Source organism: Plectropomus leopardus, chromosome 7, assembly GCF_008729295.1.
Source record: "Plectropomus leopardus isolate mb chromosome 7, YSFRI_Pleo_2.0, whole genome shotgun sequence".
Lineage (NCBI taxonomy): Eukaryota > Metazoa > Chordata > Actinopteri > Perciformes > Serranidae > Plectropomus > Plectropomus leopardus.
This window is the reverse complement of record NC_056469.1, coordinates 9,457,348-9,481,952: the sequence shown is the minus strand read 5'-3', so window position 1 is coordinate 9,481,952 and position 24,605 is coordinate 9,457,348. Positions and strand designations below refer to the sequence as shown.

At 38.3% G+C, this 24,605-nt stretch overlaps 1 protein-coding gene across 3 annotated transcripts; it reads right to left on the bottom strand.

Annotated features, from left to right (window-relative positions):
• Positions 1-10,908: 10,908 nt before the first annotated feature.
• Positions 10,909-22,835, bottom strand: LOC121946333 (DEP domain-containing protein 1B-like). Of its 3 annotated transcripts, XM_042490856.1 has the most exons (11): positions 22,667-22,835; positions 19,780-20,045; positions 19,557-19,701; positions 18,590-18,717; positions 17,855-17,985; positions 17,717-17,764; positions 17,184-17,324; positions 16,880-17,046; positions 15,126-15,302; positions 12,935-13,117; positions 10,909-12,686 (listed from the first exon to the last, which is right to left on the bottom strand). In XM_042490856.1, the coding sequence occupies exons 1-11, from the start codon at positions 22,712-22,714 to the stop codon at positions 12,522-12,524; spliced, it is 1,599 nt and encodes a 532-aa protein (XP_042346790.1). In that variant the 5' UTR covers positions 22,715-22,835; the 3' UTR covers positions 10,909-12,521. The 3 variants fall into 3 exon arrangements, with proteins under 3 accessions (XP_042346790.1, XP_042346789.1, XP_042346791.1); XM_042490855.1 differs by lacking the exon at positions 22,667-22,835 and having other exon boundaries at positions 19,780-20,697; XM_042490857.1 differs by lacking the exon at positions 22,667-22,835 and having other exon boundaries at positions 12,935-13,060; positions 19,780-20,697.
• Between the last annotated feature and the right edge of the window lie 1,770 nt (positions 22,836-24,605).

Sequence of the window (24,605 nt, the reverse complement as noted above, 5' to 3'; positions counted from 1 at the left end):
AAATTATGAAAATTAATTTCTAAATTTGAATAACTGCACTGTGTAATAAACAATTTGCCTCATATTGCGGCTGGACAAAAATATATCCTCGTAAACAAAGCAATCTGCTGCTAGCAACATTAGAATTTTAGCCAAGGTTGTGCCGTTTAGTACAACATTAGTAGTTCTGAAATGATAAATGCTGTGCCAACCAATGCAGAACATGCAACACATTGTTTTTCCACTGGAATGAGAATATGCCTTTAGTTCTGTTACCCTTAGGATAGGGTGGCCATTGTTTTACGTTTAAAATAAGTGAGTTTTTATTTTTGGGGAACTTCTAACTCACATTAGACTTATCTAAGAGAAAAAAATACAGTTGGCTGAACACTAAAGTCAATGTCTTTGTGAAACTGGCTCCTTAAGTGCAGTATGCCTCCAAACTGCTGACCCTTTGTTAAAATATAGCAACTCACTTTCCCATTTCCTCATGTTAATAACAGGAGATGCAATCTTTGTTTGTGGAGTTTTGGTGTTGTTGGAGAAATGACTTGCCCTGCTAACGAAAGGTCACCACTGTAAATAACAAAAAGAATACCATCGCCATTGCATTCAGTATGATTAAAGAATGTATTTTAAATTTAACTGTAAATATTGACACTGATTTACACTGAAGCTGATATTCACATTTGCCTGTAATCTATATTTGGCTGTTATGCTATGTTTTTACAGTTTTCCAATTGTGTTGTACTGTGCGACTGAGCCAGGCTGTTGGACACATAAAGCTTAATGCTTGTTTTGTACCCTTTCTGGTAGCCATATTTCTCACCAAAAACAATCTATCAGAAATAAAGAATTCTGATGTTGTATATTCTATATTTGTGATGTGCCATGCCTCCACAAAGCAGCTTTACCTCAGTGTAACACGATCATGAAAACTAAACAATATAAAAACCACACTGTGAATTGCACAGTAATTTATGTACATCTTTGGAAGTTGTGGACTTGAAGGAACGTCTCACAAAAGATCTGAAATTCAATGTGGATTCTCAGCCTGCAGTTCGGCAACAGTGTGCCATGAAGGAAAGCACGTCTGCTGTGACTGATGATGAATGATTACCATTAACTTCATTCAGAAAGAAGGAACCAATCAGTGTAATCAGCAGACTCTGCCAGCGAGGATGTATCAGATGTAGAATTCAAGGTTTATTACTTAGGAGCAGAGGAAATGTAGTTGATGAGTTTTGTCACTACAGCACTGACTGTACAGATGGTGATGCTCATTCACAGGACTGAAGACATTTTTGTAAAATGGGACATGTAACCCAGGTGGTGCGAAGGACATGGCTTTTTGTTTTGAGGTGATGGTGGACACTTATGGCAATGTGAATTGATGGAATTCCTGTGGTCACTGATACTGATGTGAAATAGTGTTGTTTCCTTCAAAATACCCATATAAAGAGCATAAGAACCTTTTTTGTTTTTAGCAGAAAATGCATTGTTTGATAATGTAACAGGAGATTACAGCCTGCAAATTATACAGTGTTAAATAGCCTATATATGGAATATAAATTCAGTATAATTATTATTGCTTACTTGAGACACATATGGGGAAAACTATGGGTTTGAGAGAGAGTTCGATAAATTACACTCCTTCTTTAATGAGAACCCATTTTATAATTAGGAGTACACCAATGTATTACTGAGCAACAAGGCAGGAAAAATGGGCAGGATAACTGATATTCCAATAAATTTAGTCTTGGTATCATATATTTTAAAATTAGAACATTTAAAAAAAATAATAATAATGTAAAATGTAAAATCACCCTTGGAAGTAGGGTGTACCTCTATACAGTCCTGTGGAGTAACTTTTTACATATATCATATTTACACAGCACTGTCTACCACCCCAATCAGTACTGTTAAACATAAAAAATACTGGTTAAACACATGTCTAAGTGTACAGTGGAATTTTCTTTTTTGCAATTTGCAAAACTGCACTTACTTACACTGCAATTTGCAGACTGTATTCTAAAGTGTTACCTTTAATTTTGCTAATAAAACATTTTAGACATGATTTCACTTTTCAGTGTTAAAAAAAAAATTGAATTTTTTATGACATTAAAAGAGACTGTGAAAGCATCAGATACTTTGCGTGTCCTTGAGTGAGGACATGCAATACATGTATTTCAGTGGAGGTTTCTTGAGGGATTCACAGTTTTTCTGTTTTTTTTTTTTTTTTATTATTCATTGATTCATTTATTTAGAAGATAATGTTTGTAAAGCTTTTGAGTGCTTAATGTGTTTTACTGAGGGGTCCTGGTGTCTTTTCAACCTTGTTTCCTGTATTATGCAGCCGTGCTGTTTAAATCAAACAGTTTACCAGTATAAGAAAATGAAAGATAAGTTTCTTGTATATTTAACATTATGTGCTTGAAAATGCAATGTGAGAAACAATTAGGGCTCTCTGGAGTTCTCAATATCTGGATGGTATTTTGGATTATGTCTCAGCTTTTGATTGTGTCTTTATGCAGTGCTAACCATACAATTATATTAAACTTTGTGAGATTTCCTTGAAGAGTTCTTTTTATTACAAAAACAATACATGATTTACAGTTTTTAATTCTCAGTGCTTCCTCACAAATGAAAATCTCTATAAAAGGAACTTCTCTTCAGACTCACTTTCACAGTCAGTTTCATGGCTCCAGTGGGAGCTATGTACAGTCTGAAGTGATATGTCACCTTAGTCAGTGTCAGTTGGGTCTGTACGTCTGTCCTCATGAATGTGATATCTCAAGAATCAATCAGTCAGTTTGATTGATTGATCACAAGTCTCCATGCCTTGAGAAAAATTACTTCAAATTTGGCACAAACATCCACTTGTACCCAAGAATGACTTACTGAGATTTTGATGATCAGAGGTCATTGTGACCTTGTCTGTCTCGTTCTCGTGAATGTAGTATCTTGAAGAAATCTCTTCAAATATGGTACAAACAGCCACTTGGACTCAACGATGAACCGATCTGAATTTGGCAGTCAAAGATCAAAGGTCAAGGTCACAGTGACCTCACGTCCATCTCATGCTTGTGAAATCATTATCTCAAGAGCACCTTGATGGATTTTTCTTTTAAAATTTAGCACAGATGCCCAGCCTGATTCAAGAATGAACCAGTTCGAATTTAGCGGTCAAAGGTCAAATCCACTGTGACCTCACAAATCATGTTTTTGTTCATAGGTTAAGAATTCATATGCTGATTTAGAAAAGCTCAAAGCTCTAAAAGCTCAAAGGTAAACCGCTCTGTGAATTTGACCTGCAAAAAAACACTTTTCTGGTCATTACTCAATGTCATGATTTGAGGGGCAACATTTGGTCAGATACAGAATTAATGGCACAATGACACACATGTTGAAACTGTTGTAATTGCATAGACCCTCTATGTTACAATTGCAGTTGGATACACAACACAATTGCTTCCATCCATCTAAATGAGGTTCAATTGCATCCACTTAGAAATGCAATAAATCCAGATCAGTTTATGTAAAACTCAGCTATGACACCCTTAGTCATCTAAAATCCACCAAGAAAACTTTGTTGGCTTATATCCAAGACTGCGGCAGTGAACAGCTGCAGTGGATAATCAAATTTTTAGAATGAGCACTGTTCTGTTTAACACTAGATGAATTCAAAACACTTTTAGCGAGGCACAACTCTGCTGGCCAAGTCTAAGTGATGTACACGGGCACATTGTTTTGTTTATCCATTCATTATTATTCACCACAGCTGGTTTGGACACCCAGACTGGCTGACACTCATCTGGGATCCTGATAAACATACTGTGTCATGGGATAAATGACTTGCTTTCCAAAACAAATTTATTCTAGGTCCAGAATACATTTTTGATTTGTGTCATTACTTGTGTTTTCTTTCTCACATTTACAGATAGGCAAGTGATGATGACAGATTTGTGGACACCTCCCTTCTTTACAAGCTTGGCTTGAAACACACTATCTAATGCTGAATTACTCCCACAGAAGCTCTCTCTGTGACTGCTATTGTTCACTCTATGATTGTTTATGTAATAACCCACAGAGAGCTGACACTGGCCATCAGGTTCAGTGTTCAAGGTCCTTTTCGAATGAGCCTGAATAAATCAAGCAGACATCAGTGCTATTTATATTATACTTATTTTATAACAATTTCTTCTCTACCATTCAAGATTCCTTGATATTCGATGCAGCTGCAGCAACAGAAGAACTATGGCTCTTTTCAATGTGAAAGTAATCTTATTCTTGCCTTAAAAGCAGACTAACACTTATGCAACAAAAACTGCCAAGTCTATGAGAAATTACTTAGAGTCATCTTGAGATTAATGATTTAGATTTTAAATTCAAACTACATAGAGATAATAATGCATAACAGCCCTTTCATTAAAAACCAATAAACTGCTTCTGCTTTTGTTAGAAGAAATACAGTCAGGAAGAAGACATGAGCAACACTTCATCTTATTTCATTTCATGGGTTTTTTTTGGCCATCTCTTACATAATGCTCCATTATTTCTTTCTCAATAAGAAAGGACATTTTACTGCTAATCTTACAATCACACTTTGAGATCAGCACAAAAGCTTATTGCTACTCATCCTGTTTTTTATACCACAAAAGGATTAGAGACAAAAAGCACTCTTGCTCTTTGCAGCAGAAAAAACTCGACCCAAAACGGTGATTAAGACTAAAAGATACATCACTCACTCACTTATTCAGTCACTCACTTACTCATTCACTCACTCACTCACAAACAAACTAACAAAAATGGTGCTCACTCTACCCACGTAGAGACCGCACAGCCTAAATTTCCTCTAAATTTGCAATTATTCACTTTGATGGAGCGAGAATGGGCGTAGGTTCCACTTCACGGAGCAGAGGTGCAAAGATAAATTATTAAAATAGACAGCCAGATTAAAAAGGTCACCCATTACTAAACGTGTGTATTGATGCATTTTTTCACCATAACACGTACAAGTTACCATTATTTCTCAGAAACTTTCTCTCTTCTAATTTGTTTAATTTTTGACTGTTTTGCCAGTCTCATTAGCTCCTACAGTGTGCTGTCTGTTAAATAAAAGGCAAGTTTTATTGGGCATGGGCAACAATGCACTTAATACAAAACTGTTTTTATGTCTGTGATACTATGTCATTTTATCCATCAGTCAGAGAAAGTCTTCTAACTTTCTGAGAGAGACAAGAATAGCCCACTGTGACAGTATGGAATCATGGGCCAATCTGCTCCTGCTCTGTCTAGTGAATTTATTGTAATACCCTCACAGCACTTTGGGTGATACAATCTTAAGAGCTTGACAATACTGAATTGTGAAGTGTTTGAGTTTTTGTAGAACAGCATGGCCGCGGCGAGTCATTAAATTTCCATGTTTCACAGCGCAACAGGAAGTGATTTGTAACTTGAGTGTACCTCATCAAAATCTGCCTCAAACTTCCCATTTAGTAACTACCTCTATTCCATGTAGTCAGATCTTTTAAAAATGTTACATTTGATTCGAGTCCCAGCCTGAGGACACCTAGGATACATTTTGATTTGTGGTCAGTGTGTCATCATGTGTCAGGAAGCTGATGACTGTTATACCTTTTTAACATGGTAGTTAATGTCAGAACAAATGGTTTATTTTATTTGCTCATTGTTACCTGGTATGGATCTATGTAGCCTGTGTTGTTTTTGAGTGTTGTATGCACGGAATGGGCTGGGTTGAACTGCAAATAAACTGCCCTTTTTGAGGCCAATTAAGTTGCCTGAACTGAATTGAAGAAATTCCATGCTAACAGTAACATGGTGCATTCAGTCGCCGGTGAACATCATTCTGTGAATGTTTGTGCTCTCGTTATCAAGACTGATGCATGGTAAGTGGAGACATGGTTAGTGCACAGCATGTGTAAATCAGAATCAATTAAGGTCAATTTCATTTTATTTCTTTTAGATTAATTTGGATAAATTCATGTGTCTGCTGCTGGCAAAAACCAACTACAGTCAAAGAGCAACTGTCAAGTTAATTTTGCAGCAGTAATGTGGGACAATGTTACACAAAAAGCAGGATTTTATTTGTCCCTGTGTTGCATTGAATGACGGTCCTGTGGCTTGGTTACCTATTTGATGTTTTGTGTTTGGTTAATGCAGCAGGTACCCTCGGGGCTCGATCGCGGTAATCATTGTAGTTGGTAGCACCTGTGCTCAATACTCTCACACTATAAAACCCCACATTCTAGCTGAGACACTCTCCTCTCTCCCATGCAGTACTGTGTTGCTTCACCCATCCAACATCTCACACTACACGGTGCACTCACACCCTCAGCAATGACTTCACCCATAATCACTTCTCATTATTGTCATTCTCTTTATGTAAATAGATTACTTTTTTTGCATTCAGCCTGCATCTCCCTCTCTTTTGTCCTGCCTTCAGAGCCAGGTCGTGACAACTGCTGTCAGGTCCAGAGCAAAAACACCTTCCAGAGTGAAAAACCAATTACCACAGCTACATGTCTATTCCGAGAAAAGCATTAGGGAAACAGCATGGGCTTTCCCAACTGAAGAGCATGGGCTGACTCACTAACGAAAAATACCAAAATGTGATGTGGGAACATGCGACTTTGACTGCTTACAAGTGAAGAGGATCTATATGAAATGTGAGTGTTTTGCTTAATTTCCTTTCCTCAGTGATGTGGAAAAACCTTATACTCAGTTTTCACTTGAAGAATAAAAGAACACACTTGATGAGCCTAATTTGTCCTTAATTGAATATGTAGGTTTGTTACACTATAAATCTAGACACACAAGACTTTGGCACAGCGTGTACATGCCCATGCATGGTTGTCATACAGACTTACTTATAATCATGCTACCTTGGAGGAAGCAAAACAATGTTGTGTCCCTCTTGGACCAGACTCTTTACCACGGGACTTGGGACCATCTCCAAGGTCCTCTTATCTTAACCTCCAGACACCCAAAGCAAAGCCTCTGAGTATAAAAGCTGCCAATGGTGAGGGGCTTTGAAAGGCCTCTTAGGTTAATTACCATGAAAGCACTTTTTTTTTTTCTGCAAAGCTCACGAATCAAGACTAAATGTCCTTTTGGGAATCTGAATCCTTGAAGTGTAAGCTGATTAAAACAAAGAAAACACACATGAATACTGAGGAAAAACAAATCACATACAGCAAGGACCAAAGTCAGGTTTTAACCTATCGGACCTGGAACTAGTACCAACAGGCATTGCAAGAGAAAATAGTAAAAAAAAAAAAAAAATCAGTTGTTGAGTGCTAATAACAGTAATTAGGAAACTGAACTTTTAAAATGGATGTTAGCAACGCAGTTTTTTTTAAAAAAGTTTTCTTTATGTTTCCCCTTTGACTGCCAATTTGTCTTAATTTGCATATGAGAGCCTGTCAGCAGCACTTAAAGATCAGACTTGTTGTATGACCCTGAGTGGAGTTTAAAGCTGTATATTATGCCCATCTATACAATCTTGATGGATGAAAGCAAATCAGCTGCTTTGTATTCAGATCTGGTTTTGCCCTCAAGGCTACGAGTGCTAAAGAGGTCCCTGATGATGGAGTTAATTTCCCTCCTTCACTCTACTGCTGAGACATCAGCTCAGCCCAGTCACTCTGAATGGAACACCTACTGTACGATCTGCAGACTGGAATATTAATGCACTGATAATACCTGAAGCATAATGACTACACATCTTCACGCCACCGTTCATTAGAGTAATGGGATCATTTCGCACATTTTTTCACATTACCACATCATTAAAACAGATGACAACTTCGAGAACGTCATTGGCCCTCTACTAACAAAGTCCTTCTTATCTGAGATCTGCAATCATTAGAGGATGACGACATTATCAGTGTAGCTTTTTAACAAGCGTGGTTCTATAACAGCACCAGATTTCATGTTTGAGTTTGGCTAGAAGGTCACTGACTGGTCTCCATATCCTCGATGCCTTTTGGATGCTCCAGTTAATGTATTTGTCTGCATTGCTGTAGATGCAAACAATATCATATGTAATCTCATTAGAATCTGTAGGGGAAGGGAGATGGATTGGCAAGCATAAAGAGCTTCATGTTCATTAGTCTGCATATGGTGCACCTTCCGCATCAGAATTATGTTTTAAATGCACATCGCAGAATCCAACAGTATGTTTTAACTGTGATTTCCTGGACCTTTCCCAGTTGCCCACACACATATGGTTACAGCACACAAGGTGCAGCCTCTGGCCACATATTGCTCCCTGTACCAAGAACAAGTTTTATATTTTATGTACTAGAACACAACGTGAAAGTCTCTTTACTTTATTTAACGCATCTAATAAAAAAAGCGCGACTGACATCAAGACTAGGGAATCAAGAGTGCTGAAATACCAACTCATTCCTGAGTTTTAGGGCTCCTTCCTGCACTACTTTTTACACAATCACTGTCATTATACACGTATAATAAACTTGAAACTAACTAAGCTTCGTAGCCTGCGTAGACAGCTGTATTTATTCAAATAGAAATGCTTCCTGCACAAACCATTAGTCTCATTTCATACTTCATACTTTTACACTTTGACACACAAAACAACCAACTTCTCCCACTCCAAAAGGAAGTATCAAAAAAATACATGGTGACAACAATCAAACAACATATGCCAATGGCACTACAGACAATTTCACAACAACTGACTAATTTTTCAAAGGGCATGAACTTCTGCCACCAAAGGATCTTTTAAGTGTTTAGTATGTGGGATGTTTTCTTGTGAAATCATGCATGAATCAGCTGCTGAACATCTCCCTGTTACTCTGGCAGCCTGGGGATTTTTATAATCTGTCATGGCATATGATTACCATCAGTTAAAAGCTTTTCGTGTGTGCACACAGTGAGGAAAAAGAGAAGATGAAAGAGGGCAAACAATTTAAATTGAGGCTGTGTCATTTTCTAGTACTTGTCTGGGGAAAATGCAAATCAATATTGCTTAATAATAAGCAAGGATAATAAGGGGAAAAAAAATCGATTAAATGTTGTATGAAAAGCAATATCCAGGATCCTTTGTGCATTTTCTTACTTAATATGATGATTTAGTATGCTGTAGATGTAATATTAAACCACTGAAACTGCCATTCCATCTAGGAGAAAGCACTGGAAGTATCAATGATGGGATGATAACCGATTAAACATTTTTAAACTGTTAAATAAGTATGGTTTTAAAAGTAAAGTGTAAGTGTAGAAGTAACTTTTTAAACTCAGCCTCTTGTAAACATACTGACAGCAGAGTGTGCTTGAACCAAAAACAGGAATCAGACAAAAATCACCAACACAAAACTGCGTCTATGTTTGTTATGTTTTTGCAGTGTTATTACTGTTCTACGGGAGGTGATGGCACACAGGAAATTGCACCAAATTCAGTTACCAACCCCGCGGAAGGATGCATTTTTCTTATGCATTCACATTGGGTTACATCAAAACAATGTTCTCCTCTGTATCCTACATAACTACCTACAACCCCTAAGAGGAAGGACACCAAAAAGTTACATTTGCCAGTAAGGATGTTTATAGTAAAATCAGCAACAACTTATATCCTGTTGAATTTTTCCAGCATACAGCAGCAATTCAAGTGTAACAGTTTTTCCAGCATTATTACATAAATGTTCAAGAACATTTATGGAAATTCATATAGAATTATCAGCACTTAATCATTATAAAAAAAAACAGAAGCTGTTTTAAGTCTCAAATTAAGTAAAAAGCAACCTGATTGACACGACAGAAGAGAAAGTGATAGAAAATGACGAAACACATTGAAAACAGATAAAAAAAGAGTATCTGAGACATTGACATATGTAACAATCACACGGTTCTTATATACAGAATAAAAACAAGAAAAACATGAAATGAGCTGTTTTAAGAGTGGATACAGCAAGAGTGTTGTTTTTGTGGTTACAAATGCAATTTTCAGCCAAAGCTTTTCATTTATGTAACACGTCACATAAGCTCCTTTTTTTTAGGAAACGCTTGATATGTTCATTGACATCAAGTAACCATTTTTGCTGACAGAGACAAACAGATATTTGAGATTAGGCTCTGTGTTGCCTAAATACATTAAAAAGTATTCATAAAACTGAAATGCATCTTTGCACTGAAAGAGTCCAGCTAATGAAATCATACAATCCCTTTGAAAGCTAATTAGTACCAATAATACAAAACTATTTATCAATAGAAATGTTTTAAGAGTAGATGCACTTTGATCATTACATTTTCACAACCTATACTGTTAACATCTAGTAACCTATTAATACTTTTGAAATGCATCGCATTTAATTCAGTTACAGGCAATGTCGACCTGTTGCCATCCCTGATTATTTGATCTGTCTAACATACATCATCTTAGTGGAAATAAGTACCAATACACATTTATTGAACAACTATTCAGAGTTCATTTTAAGAAACATCTGTGGTTCTTTAGTGTTAGTGCATCATCTATTACTTTGTTCAAGTTTTCTAGCAGTACAGTAAAACTTATTTGTTAAAAGGGCCAGTTCAGCAATATGGTTTGTACTTTGAAAAATAGTTGCCAGTGTTTTGCAACTAGACCAAGCTACCTGGGGCCTCATGTACAAAGGGTGCGTACGCACAAAAACGTGGCGTACGCTCTTTCTCACAGCAAAGTTCAGATGTATCAAGAGTGAAATGACCGTGGAAATGTGCGGTGCCTCACGCCAACTTCATAGCTGGCGTACGCACGTTTCTACAGCCGTTGATACTTTGGCGACACTCAGAGGTGATCCTGGGAAACATAAAATAAACACGTGTAACCAATCCCTCCTCTGAATGATGACTTAATGATGTGCACATCAGAGACACATGAACAATTAACACCAGTAAACAATTAACACACACACACACAAACATACGTGTCTCCAATTACATGAGTGGATATAAAAGCGTGCGCAAAGTGGTGCAAAAAGTACCGCTGAAAACAATGGCAGCTTAGCAGCATTAGAGGACATTGCAAATGGTGCAATTAGAAGAGAGCGTGTGTTTCGAGACAGAGACGATGTACTGGCACACGATGACGACTGGCTCATCAGCCGCTTTAGGTTCCCGAGAGCAATCCTCGTGGAACTGTGCGCAGAGCTGCGGCCGGCCTTGGAGCGCAACACAGCCAGGAGCCATGCGCTGCCTGTGCCCATTCAGGTGCTGACCACACTGGGGTTCCTGGCAACCGGGGCATTCCAGAGGGAGCTGGCCGACCGATCGGGACTGTGCCAGTCGACCCTCAGCCGAGCCATGCCAGCCGTATGGGACGGAATTATCCGCATGTCAGCCAGATATATCAAATTCCCATACCATGCAGCTGAACAGGTCAACATTAAAGCGCAATTTGCAGCGAGAGCCGTTTTCCTAATGTAATCGGAGCTATCGACTGCACACACATTGCTATAAAAGCGCCGTCACATGATGAATTTGTATACGTGAACAGGAAACACTTTCATTCCATCAATGTACAGATCATATGTGATGCGCAAATGCAGTTAACCAACATTGTGGCGAGGTGGCCTGGTTCAACGCACGATTCACGCATTCTGAGTAACAGCATGGTTGGGAACAGACTACAAGCTGGCACTGTGCGCGATGGGTGGCTTCTTGGTAAATAAATTTGTCGTGTAATTGTCCTAATATTAGTCCCTGTGATGCGCATTGAGCATGTGCGCCCCCAAATCATATCCCGTCTTCACCGCATCATTACAGCGGTTAGAGTTAGTGACTTGCTGTGTTTTGCTGGTTAAACTACAGTTTCAGATCTTTCTAACAAGCCCCTATTTGTCACTGTGCGCAACGTACTCATGTTAATAACCCCGTGCGTAAAGTGTGCGTAAAGACTTATCTGCCTCACCTTCTCCCCAGCGCACTTCTGCACTAATTTGCAACAATAGTGTGTGATCCGTGTAAGTGTATAAACTTAATGAATGGAAGCTTAAAATCCCGTCTTACTCATTTTTTGTTTCTTATTTTCTGATCGTGCAGAGAGGGGAATCTCAGGTGCAGGGCTTATTTAAATATGATTTGCGTATTTAAATGGGGGCGTGGACAGGGAGTGGTCGGGTACTCCAACATGTGCGCTCAATTCCGCGCTGATTGGGATGTACAAAGGGAATGTGCTTGGATTCATGCGTGCGCCCAGATTCATGCATCAGGATTTTTTTGTGCGTACGACGTTTTCTGGATTTGAGCGTACGCCATGTTTCAGTAGGAAATCCATGCAAGTCTTTGTACATGAGGCCCCTGGTTAGTGTGAGCCAGTGGGGATGTCCTTATGTTTATATTTGTGTGAACTGACCCCTGGTATTATTAACTTAGTTTAACAGTGCTATAAACTAATTGTTGTGATTTACCCGTGTCCCGTGACCAAAACTTTGGTCAGAGCACCATTACAGCAACTTTGCTCTTGTTCTCATGATTCTGAGGTTGAATTGAGTGTCCAGCTGAAGTGTGGATGTGTCAGATCATGCCCTAAAACTCCAGCTCCTCTGAAAGGGCTGGAAGGGTTTCTTGAGGTTGAAAAACATGAGATGAGGTTTGAGTCGTGGTGTTTTCTCAGGCACTACAGCAGCTTTGCTTTCCTCAGTGGGAAATCGATTGTGGTAAACTTCTGGGTATGACCTCTGGAACTGAAAAGGGGAGGATATGCATTATTACTGTAAAACAAAGACATGCCCTTGGGTGATCACAGCTCTTTACTCACTGAAAAACACTAATACAAGCCATTGAGCATACAAGAACAAACATAAATGGCTCACATGTCAGTTTTTCAACATATTGCTCAAGAGCAGTCTAATTTTGCTGCATTTTTCCATCATGACTTCAAAGAGACACCACGTCCTCCATGATTACGTTTTATGACATGAAAATACCATACCTGTTTAAGCCTTTTCCTCTTGTCCTTAGCAGGGAGTTCTTTGTCTGCGATCAGGCCTTCCAGCAGCGCATGCAAGGGGGTCTGGGTTCCTATAACCTTCTGCTCCTCAGACTCCACCCTGCTGATCTGTTTACAAAAAGCTGGTGATGCGCTGAAGTCTGTATCTGAACCTGCATATTTGATCTGATGCAAGACACAAAATGTTTTAATGTTTTAATGCATATATTTAATGAGAAGCTGCTGTGATCCGATCTAAGATATTCTGGATATTTGCTCTCCTGCTTTTGTTCTATGAATAAATAAAGCAATAAAGTAAAGTACATTTGTAATTTCTTCTGTAATTTACAGCCGGATCATCAATAAATAAGGCAAAATATGCAGAGCATACACAAAATATACAGCCAGTGACCTAAAGCTTTTGACTTTCCTTGCTTAAAGTATATATGTCAGTGACATTAACTTTAAGTTGTCAGCTGTTTTACATTTTTGCAGGTTCATTTTTAATGAACTACCTACACTCTCAGTCATTGTAATGCAACACAACAGTTGGTGGCTGGTTATGCCTGCATGCTCCACAGAACAATTTAATGTGGATAATTAATATGACTAGTGAACAGGAATAAGACGTGCAGCTTGATTACAGTTTCAAAATGTCATTAACAGCATTCAGTTAAGATGAAATCATGTTTTAAATTATTTTCACAGCGTGGGTTGTACAAGCTCATGCATCCACTATTGGACTAACATCACAAATCAATAAGGCCTTCATTTGTAGGCCAAAACAATGTTTTTGTCAATACAATTTGTGTCCTACATTTTCTGATGTGCTTGAGAAAGCATATGCACACATCAATATGAGCCAACTGTTCACAGAAGAATAAAATAAATTGCATGAAGGCGATCCAGAGGGCAGGCACAAAATCGTAGAAAAAACTGTCTCTAGGCCAGAGCCTGTTCTGATGCTGCGACATCTTAAAACAAGGACTCTCCTTGTTCACAGATTAGCATGAGATGTTTTTTCTATCCTGCACTTGGCTGTTCCTGTGGGATTTCCAACTGTTACCACCTCTCTTGGGTAAATGTGCAATCCCGCACCTGCCTGCTCCTGTAGTGATACTGATCACTTCAGTCCACAATGTTTGCCACTGAAAATCTGGATACCATATGCTGTATGGAGAATAAACTAGGAGGCTATTTGTTCATTCAAATAAATGCAACTACAGTGTTACATCATAAAAATAGGTTTATTTTGAAGCATTTGGGGACTAAAAGTGATTAAAAACCTTATTTCTGATATTTCATAGTGATACCCATTGCGACAAATATAACCCAAATACAGGAACACCAGGCTTCAGTGCAGCAGTGAAAGTATTATATTCATTATCAGATTTGAATAAGCAATACCGCTTTCATCTGAAGGGATAGTAGTTTTCCTCTTACCTGTAGTGCACAGTGTTGGAGATATCGGCTGTAGAGATGTCTGCTTGGTCTCCAAAATAAAGGAACTAGATGGCACTCAGTGCCAAAAAATATACATTCGAAAAACTCAAAAGCAATGTCTCTTTCCAGATATCATGACTGGGTTCTTCAACAAAATCCACAGGCTTTGTTGTGAGCAGTTTCATGACAGAGCTATTTTACTTCTTTTGAACCAAACCAGCCAACCGTATCACCGAGCAAAAAGAAGCTTGCATCTTTTCGTGGAAGAGAGGCTAATGTTCATGGCAGCGCCATATGTAAACATGAATGGCATCCTCCTTGGCTGAGCTGTCAGATCAACTCATATTTCTCATGCTGAATTTAATTTCATACCATAATAATCCTGACATAATGCTGCTGACCTGCGACTCTTGCCTCCATTCCTACTGAAGCTCTCTGTCACAGAACTCAGTTTACTACAGAAGCAGACCAATGAATTAATTTTGCCAGATGAGACACTAAAACAACAAGAAAACACTTTTTCAGGTTCATTGCCTCAAGCTACTGTGACAAATGTTTACCACTCACATCAACACAGAAATCTATGTAAAATCCTTTGTTTAGTTGTCTTTTATTAATATCTAATTTTACCCATAACTGTACCACTTCAGACTTTGGTGTTTGGCACGATGATTGAACCAACTGACTTTAACTGACCTGGTACAGATGGACTCACTCATAAATGAAATGTAAATGCAGACAGTGTACTGACCTGGACTCTTTTGAGGTGGGACAGATGCTCATCAACCTGGCAGCGCAGCTTGGAAGGAACTTGGAAAATGGTGTTGTAGTGCTCCATCATGAAGGTCACCAGTTTGGTGGCAAAAAGCTCATCCAAATCCATCTCATCCACTGAGCCCAGAACGCAGTGTGAGAACATCTGCACCATCTAGAAGGAGGCCACAACAGGAGAGGAATTAGAGTCTAATCATAGTACACAAATATTGATGTTAAACACAATATGATGAAAACCTGTTGAATAAATCAGCAGTTACAGCCCCGGACCAAACACCACCTTTGTGATGCTTCAGTATTTGAATTTTGTATGCATGCAGTGTTACAGGTCAGGCTTTTTGGGCCTTTAAGTATTATCTAGACAGCACAGCAAAATGCATTCTTTATATAGTCTTAGTTGCAAATAATACATCATGTTAAGATGTGCCTGTTCTAGAGGCTGTAAATAGACACTAGGTTCAGATCTCATGATTCTATATTTCTGGTGTACACAAGTAAAGTCTAATACAATTCAGCTGAAACACTATCTTAGTTGCAAAGTATACATTTCAATAATAAAAACTCAAAGTTCACTGACATTCTGTAGCTATTTCTGAGGCTTTCTGTAGTTTAACATTTTGTTCTTAAGCTAGGTATCTACATGTCTTAATTTGAATGCTTTTTAAGACCTTTTGGAGTTATATTTTAACCAAATTAAGAGAGATTGTAGGGCATTCTTTTCCATATACAAGCATTACAGGTAAGTATAAAGGTGAGCAGTATATATGTAGTCCCATGCAGAAGAAGGTTTAATGTAGAAATATGGTTGTTGGAGTGAGTTATGTTAATCTGTAATTTGCCAGGGGGTGAGTTCAAGTAAAAGGTAAAAATAGTATAGTATAAAAAGTTTTATCTTCAGTTGTAGGTTTAAAGATTTGTAACAAAAAATGTGTACAAAACGAAAATAAAAGGTGGATGAATGAAATTTGAGGAAAAAATATGTGGGAATAGAGACCTCAGAAATTCAAATTTAGGACTAATTGATGACTTTTATATTTATATAATTTAAGACATTGTGAGACTTTAAGGACCTGCAGACACCCTGTTTAGATTTTCTGTGACTTAACTTGGAGCCTTTTATGTTTATATAGTGAAAGAAGTGTTTTCATGAACAAATCTCACAGAACATCTTCCGTATTTAAGTGTTTAAAACAGGTATCAACATTGGCACTGAAGTACTTACGACATGATGGCACTCACAACTGTTAACAAGGACTTTCATTGAGATTCTATACAACTAAGAGTGTATAGGCGGAAGTAGAATGCCTAATGCAGTAGGTGTGAACACATTATCCATACTGATTAAAAGTCAAATGTCTTGCTACGTCTACCACATGTGCAGATTCAGACCACTTGGTATTCCAGTCCACATCTTTAAGAAGATAAGACTGTCTACCTCCCATCGACTTTTAATAGATATCAAAGATTCTGGACAAACAATATTCCTGCAGCTTCTCTTTACCCCCAGGCCTGCATGTTTACTTTACTGCATCAGAGACATTCACTTTGCAAAATCCAATACCAAAGCTTTGTTAAGCAGCAGTATAAATTACAGGGATGTCACGTGTATTACATCGTTTGTTCATTACACTGTGTCCTTATATTATGCTGATTTGTTGGATTTTTCAACAATCCTAGTCTTACTTTAAGTACTACAAAGATACGTAGCAAATAACTGATAGGTGTGTTTACCAGTGTGCGGGTGGCAATGGTGTCATTGAGTGGAGGCAGGTGGGGATTCTGGCAGACACGGGCCATGAGCCGCAGTAAAAGCTGGAGGCGTCTTCGGTTGGGCGGCGGCAGCAAGAGACAGCTGACTTGAAGAGCCTCAGTGGCTACCTCCTGTTCTTGCAGGAGACCTGCAGAGATATGAAGAGAGATGAATTCTTCTCCTGAGGGCAAACATACAGGCTAGACAAAATGAACACCACCCACTGTTGTTATCCATGGTGGTGTACAAATAATGTATAGGGGATCCACATTGTGAAGCACTCACTGAGAATGTTGACAAAGACTTCATACAGATGGAAAGTCAACAGTGGTTCTTTGAGTCTCCCAAAGTAATCTGCTACTGTTTTCAGAACATCCCTCTCGAAACCCGGGTACACTGGCTGTTTGCTTTCGTTGCCATTAGGCCCTGAGACAGACGACAGATGCAGCTTTAAGTGCTTCACACAAGAAAGAATTAGAAATATACACTTTACCTCAGTTAATGTTTAAAACGTGGACATAAACATGCTAAATGGTACTTAAAATTTTATGGTATATGTGCACACTCACAAGCATTACATTTATTACAAAAAGTTAAATGAGATATCAGACATCTGGAAAATATGGCACCCACTCTTTCAAAATGATCATTACCAAAACTAATTATAGTGTAACTTCAGCGCACAGACTGCAAGCTTCATCAATCTTTTTATTTTACATGTGTCTTTCAGGTACTTAGACCTGCTGCAGTCTCAGTCCAAAGCAGATGTGGATTTTTGTAACAGTAATATTTGGAGTGTGCATGAAATGTATACTTACAGTTGGCGAGGCACTTCATTGCTGACACCACCCAATATGGCATGTCCTCTGGAGATGCAGAAGGAAATAGGTGAGTCATTGTGTAAAAAATGCAACAAAACAATTTTTTCTTCTAATTGTGAATCAAAAGCATCTCACCGGCTTTGTTCTCCAGTACCACGATGCCCGTCTTATTAACGCTGAACACATTATGAACAATGTGCTTGCCGTTCACATGTGTTGGGTTTAAAATTCCATCCAGTGACTGTAGGCCCAACACTCTCTGTAAACTAAAACAACAGAGATGGCGTCAAATATCTAGAGCAGTGGTTGCCAAACTGGGTGCTGCATCACCCTGGAGTGCCTTAAGTCTTTTAAAAATGCAAAAAATAAAAAACATGACAAAAGGACAACATATACATGTTTTATGTTATTTTTCCAGACATCTGAAATCAGGAAAAAAACAAGAAAACAGTTTGTTGTAGCTCTGCCGTAGATAAGGGCACAGCAATTCACAGTTCACGGTTGTCATAGTGACAAAACACTCTTTCCTGCTTGGGAGATTCTCCAAGGGATCAGCAGTCAGAATATGTGAATCTGAGTCATCTCAACACAATGACATTGAAAAGTTTTTAATCTATGATTCAATGTATAGAATTTTGCTGCTTGTAGACAAAGGACATGCATCACTGTCTGTATTGCGAATATGTGGGATTTGGCTTTCTCTGTATAGAGAAAGAAACCTCCTGTCAGTCAACATAATGTCCAGCCAAGAAAAAAAAATTTTTTGAAGAGGTGCCATGGTCAACAAAAAGTCTGGGAAACAATGAACTAAAAGAAACAAACAGCATAAACAGCTGAACTGTTAATAAGTTATGTAAAAGGGTTACATACTGAGCAAGTGTCATTGATTTCCAGATGTGGTCCACTTGCTTTGGAGTTATCTCCTTCCTTCTTATGAGTTTGCATTCATGCACATCCCCAAAAGCGACACTATGTCTTTTATTCCACAAATCTGAGGTCTGAAAAGGAAGCAAGACAAAAATGACAAGGTTCCTGCTGACTTAGACTGAGTGTCGAGTGACATAGTAAACCCTGCGTAATAACAGTCCAGTAAAACAGGCTTTTAATGCATTTAAATAGAATATTATGTAAAAAATCTTACCTTGATGTAAAACAAATAGGGAGTAGTTGTTGACATAGTAAAGATGTGTTTATATTGATTCTATGGTAATCTTCAGCTTGTTTTTTGTATGGTTGTTGTATGGTAATGTATAAAACTGTAGGTGTATTGAAGCATTTCTATAGTTTTTGTTCCTCCATTTATCGCTGTTGTCAGGCGCAAACCTCCTGTCTCCAGATTGCTGTTTTTCAGGAATTAGAAAAAACGCTGTGTTTTTGATCTAACAGAGATAGAAGGTTTAGTCACAAGCTGTTTTAAATGCATTTAATTCGTTGAGAAATGGTTAAACCCACTGACAGACGTCGAGGGGGACCAATAGAATTAATTTATGAAAAAAAGAGAAAGACAAAACAGTCCAATTTGGAGATATGAGGTTTGCGCCCGACATGACAATATGTAAACGTGTTGGACAAAACATTAGGAATTCCCTTTAATATTATGGTGTTCAACAGCACACTGCCATTAAGATGTACCCCAGAATTAGGTTTAACAAGGAAACAACTACAGCAGCACACTGAGATTTTCTGTTGGGCTCTTGTATGGCATTGCATTACATCAAACTTTGCTTTTACTTTACAATGTACTGTACAATCCCTAAGTGCAGAATAATGTAAATGGCAGCCCACAGCTGAATGTAACTGAACAGTGTAGATAATTAAAATGATATCACTTTCTCACCATGACAGCAGACTTCGGGGGTGGAATGTTTTCCCGCTGAGGCAATTCTTCGTAGTCATCCCAGCGAATGAGTCTGGGAAGGTCACTGCTGTCTCTCAACAGAAGCTTTGTTGGAAAGGACTTGAGGGGAGACGAGGATGGGAACCTGGAGAGAGCAACAATGCCAGATTGCCAGTGGTGTATCAACTAACATGAGTAACACTATAGGGTGACAAAGTAGTACCTGTACAGATGGCCGTTGTCTTCAAAGTCTTCTGTGCCATGCCGTCCTTTGATGTCTTCAATGACATGGGCCTTGAGGAACTTCCTGAGCAGCTGCAGAGTCTGGTAGCGAGTGACCTCAGGCCCGAAGTTGGAATTGCGCCTCAGCAGCTCATGCAGATAATCCACAGCCTCGCTTCCTGTGAAACTGCAATCATAGTAGCGGAAGTGTGCCCAGTGCCTTCTGAGCGGCATGCCTCCCCGGAATAGTTTAATGGTTTCATTCCACTGCAGAAAATGGAGACATATGAGACAAAGGGAATAAATTTGTGGTGTGAAAAATGTGGGAGAAATTTTGTTGCTGGTAGTAAACTTAGTGAGCATTCCTTCACAATGTAGTCATGTTTTCAAAAATACTGATGTATATCTATTTTGAACATTTGTTATCGGTTTTTAATACTCATTTTCTGATAAACTGGCATCAGCTGCACTTTTCTAGCTCCCTATTATTGTTTATGTTTACAAGTCATTTTGCAGTTCTCTGCTACTGAAGAGGGGAAAGTCATCATTGTCATGTTATACCCTTGTTAGTTTTAAATTTTAATATAAGTTTTAAATTTTTTGCCCTCCATGTCAATTTTTCCTTGTGGTATCGCAAAAGGTTTCGAATATTGATATTTTTCAAGGTGTTGTACTGAAGTTAGAAATTTCAGTATTGCAACAACACTACAACCTAAGTATTATTAAATATGGCATGTAAATATTTTATTGAAGCTGCTACTCTTATAGAGCCCAGAGAGCAGCACTTTGTGTGTTCAACAAGCTTCTGTTTTATATGGTGAAAAAAACCCTGTTTGGACATTTTTCCTGTTATGGTCAAAAAGGGATACATACAACATGTGAGTGAAAACAGACAAATATATATAGCTCTATGGAAAAAAATACTGTACATGTTCTTCATTTCATAGACTTTATGTGTAAAGCAGCACCAAATATGTGCACGTAACCACTGTCACTGCTGTCACTCTAAATAGTGATTTAATCACACACAGGATCCAGACCACACTCATCTAGCCACCGAACAGAACATTATCTCCTCATAGTGTTTTGGATGGTGCAGAGGTCATTGATTATCAGATCAGAAACTATCCAGATGGGCAGGGAAAAAAAAATGATAGAAGTGGATAAAAGCAGAGAGCGGGAGAGAGAGAATTCAACTAGTGGGTACACAATCCATTCAACCTAGGGGAGCAGCAATCCATATGAAGCAGATGCGGCCCACTCTGGCTGGTCTGAATCTCAAAAAGAGCTAGGCTAAACATGAGAGGGAAAATACAAAAAATATAAGACATGTAACGCGCAAGAATCTGGCCTTGAACCACTGGAAGAAGGGACAAGAATAGTCTCTCATTACAACAAGCCATTCCTAAGGTTCTGTCCTACAAAAAGAAAACTAGAGTAGAGAGGGTATCTGCATGGCTCTCCATCTAAGAGGTCTTTTTGGGGTTTTTTTGGATGAAAATTTATTTTGGAGTTAGATACAATGTATTTACAGGTGTCTACTTGTAACCTTTGTTTAAGAATACACTTATATAAACTGTATTTCAATACAAGATGGTACAAATGCAACACACAAAAGCTGAATAGGACAGACAGCAGACTAAAAGGACATACAGCCTACTGTAGCTGAATAAACTAGTCATAAACCAGTCAGGGAAAGGATAAAATAAAATAGCATATTCTTGTTTTTCCAATTGCACTTGCAAACTCTGTAGCCCATTTTTCTTGATTTAGCACATGGCTTTTAAGAAGACATTGAGTATAAGGCCTTTTCTTCACATCTATGTCACAGTAAGAAAAGCACTGGTGCACATAATAAAATGATGACTGAATTCCATTTTCCTTTCAGGCTCTTGTTATTGTGCATGCAGAGGGCTCACTGGGACACTTGAGCACAAAGCAGCCAGCATTAGAATGATCAGTAACACCTGTGCCTTTGATAAAATGATATGTCAAAATGCCTGCAATCAAAAGGCTTACAGGGAACACTTAAATACCATGGGATGCTGAACTGAGTCACTTGCATTTCAAATGTACAGCCTAATATGCACATGCTGTTCTCTGATATTTCATGCATACACATTCAACATGCATGATTTTGCGTTTTGCACTAATGTATACAATTTGGAGTTAAAAGTGGTGAAAGAGGCCAAGGCACAGCCAGTGAGCTAGGAACATGTACAAACAGCTGACAGTAACATCAAAAGTACTGTGCATGCGTTTACATGAAATTAAAAAATGAGCTGTTAGTGCCATGGTGCATTAGCATGGTTAACTCATTAGTAATACCTTGGATATGGTTCATACTTACGTGCTAGCAGTTACTCCCAAAAAAAACTTTGGAGGAATATTCTTGTAAATGAGATGATTATAATGTTAATAGCACTGCTGTATACTCCTAAAAGAGTCTCAACAAAACTAAATAAATAGCACGGTGTTTGTGAAAGAGCCCTATATTTCCACAAAAGTTGCTTTTTTGACTCGTCTAATATACTCTTACTGCTGTTTGTGAGCCCTCCTTTTTGTTGCGAGGTCAGTATTTAAAAGACCTGAACTCCGTAACTGAGTAACTTATCGATAAACCAACGACTTGCGACCTAAGTTAGCGAGACAACAACTAATTAACGTTAACAGTATGACTAAGCTAAGTTTGAATTTGCGTTATCGTTTTAACCTCATCCCACTTGATGTATAAACATAAATTATCAACGTAATATACATTTACGGCGCTACCACTACACATGAAACAAACTTTATACATTAATAACTACACTTTCACGTTAGAAGTAGAGTGAAGCTTCACAACGTCACATTTGTTTTTGCCCTGCTAACGTTACCAACAGACTCACCAGCTTGGTAGCCCTGTACGGACCCGGTCCGATAACTTTACCGTCCATTCTGAAAGTGAAAACCCACTTCACTCCGATGAAAACATGGAGAAATTTAAATTTAATAAGCTTTTTAAAAGCTTTAGCGGCGGAGGAGAAAAGGTGAGCCGTGCCACAAGAGTATCTCAAGAGGAACGTTGCTGCCAACTTTGAATCTCTTACGTCACATCATTTGAACGACGTGATTAGACAGCAAGCAGGTCACGTGATCACGAGGAATGCAGCATGTATGAATGGACTTGTAGGACAATGCACATGTCAACATTCAACTGCTGCCTGCTGGAACAGAAAGTTAAATGTGTCATATACCTGACATAATAAAAATAACATACAGACATTAATAATAGCTTCGGTACTTGTTTAATATTTTAAGTGACACCGGGGGCGTTTCTAGGATTTAAGGACATTGGGGGTTCAGCCCGAATTTGTGTGAGGGGGGTCCAGGGGGATCGTCCCCTGGGAAATCTTTTTGATTAACATGCTCTATCTTGATGCTTTTTAATACACTCTTGCACCCCATTTACCCTTTACTAAGCCCCCCTTTTCATCTTTTCATTGCAAATAAGGCGTTGTTAGCATTAAGTAAAATTTTAAGTAACAATTTAATAGAGTTACACACACACACAGGCCTATATATATATATATAAAACCAGACTTTGGTCAGTCAAGCCTGCCTCATTTTGAACTTAAAGGTAGGATCAGTGAAAATGGCACAAGGCACTTATACAGTACAACTTTTATTTATCCAAGTCCCAGCCCTCCTCTTTATATGTTGACCTGAATAGAAAAGAAAGAAATGTATTATAGGTTAGACGGTGTGGAGGGACAGAACCCATTGCAGCTTTCTTGATAGACTAGGCAAACGGAAATAATTGCAGAGATGACCTTCTCCATATCAGTGAAGGAATTGTGTGATTAATAATTGAACCAGTTGATGATGCTCAACCCCGTTTAATCTGCTTTTCAAATTTTAAATTGGTATAAAACAAGAAAGACCTTGAGCACAAGAGGGTTTTTTTTTTTTTTCTGTTTCTTTTGTTAAAGATAACTCAGTAAACATCTTCCAACACGGATCATGTTCTCACAAGGAAAACCATCTAACTTACAAAAATGAGGAAAAATCAAACAAACAGCTGTATGTGTTGATTTTTCTTTTTTATTGCATTGTAGAAATATAGTATACAATGTTAGTTATCTAGCTTCAACTGCCAACGACGCAGAAGTCATCACCATGGGTGTCACAGTGAAAGGAATATTCTGCATGGGTAACGAAGACTGATGGAGAGAATGTATTTGGAGGCGGAGAGCTTTTAAATCAGGGCACCCTAAACTGGATGCATACCCCTTCAAAGCGCATGTTTAATCTACAATGTGCAAGACTGTCATCTTCTATATATTGAATTTTGATAATGCTATGGCTCTACAGTGATGAAAGAAAATCAGAACTAATCCATCAGAGCTGCAGATATGCCATACACTCTCCCTAAAACCTTTTCTGTGATACCCACAGCAAATAGTGCCTATAGTGACACAGGCACACGTACAGTATTTTTATCTGACAGTCAACAGTAGGAGATATCTTTTCTCTAATTCTATGGGCGGAACTAATGGGGCTGCAAGAGATGCCTCATCAGTATATTCAAGTCAGAGCTGCTTTAACACTCGCATACTGAAATGAAGTAGGACAGGGACAGCGCTCTTTTAAATTTATGAGAAACACTACAACAGTGACCTTTGACTCCTTAAGACGTTTTCTGCTTTATAGAATAACTAGAATATCTTAAAGGCCGTCCTTAATAACTCAACCCCTATAAAATGGAATAGAATATAATAGAATAGAATAGAATAGAATAGAATAGAAATACTTTAATTATCCCATTAGGGAAATCGTTTCCTTACA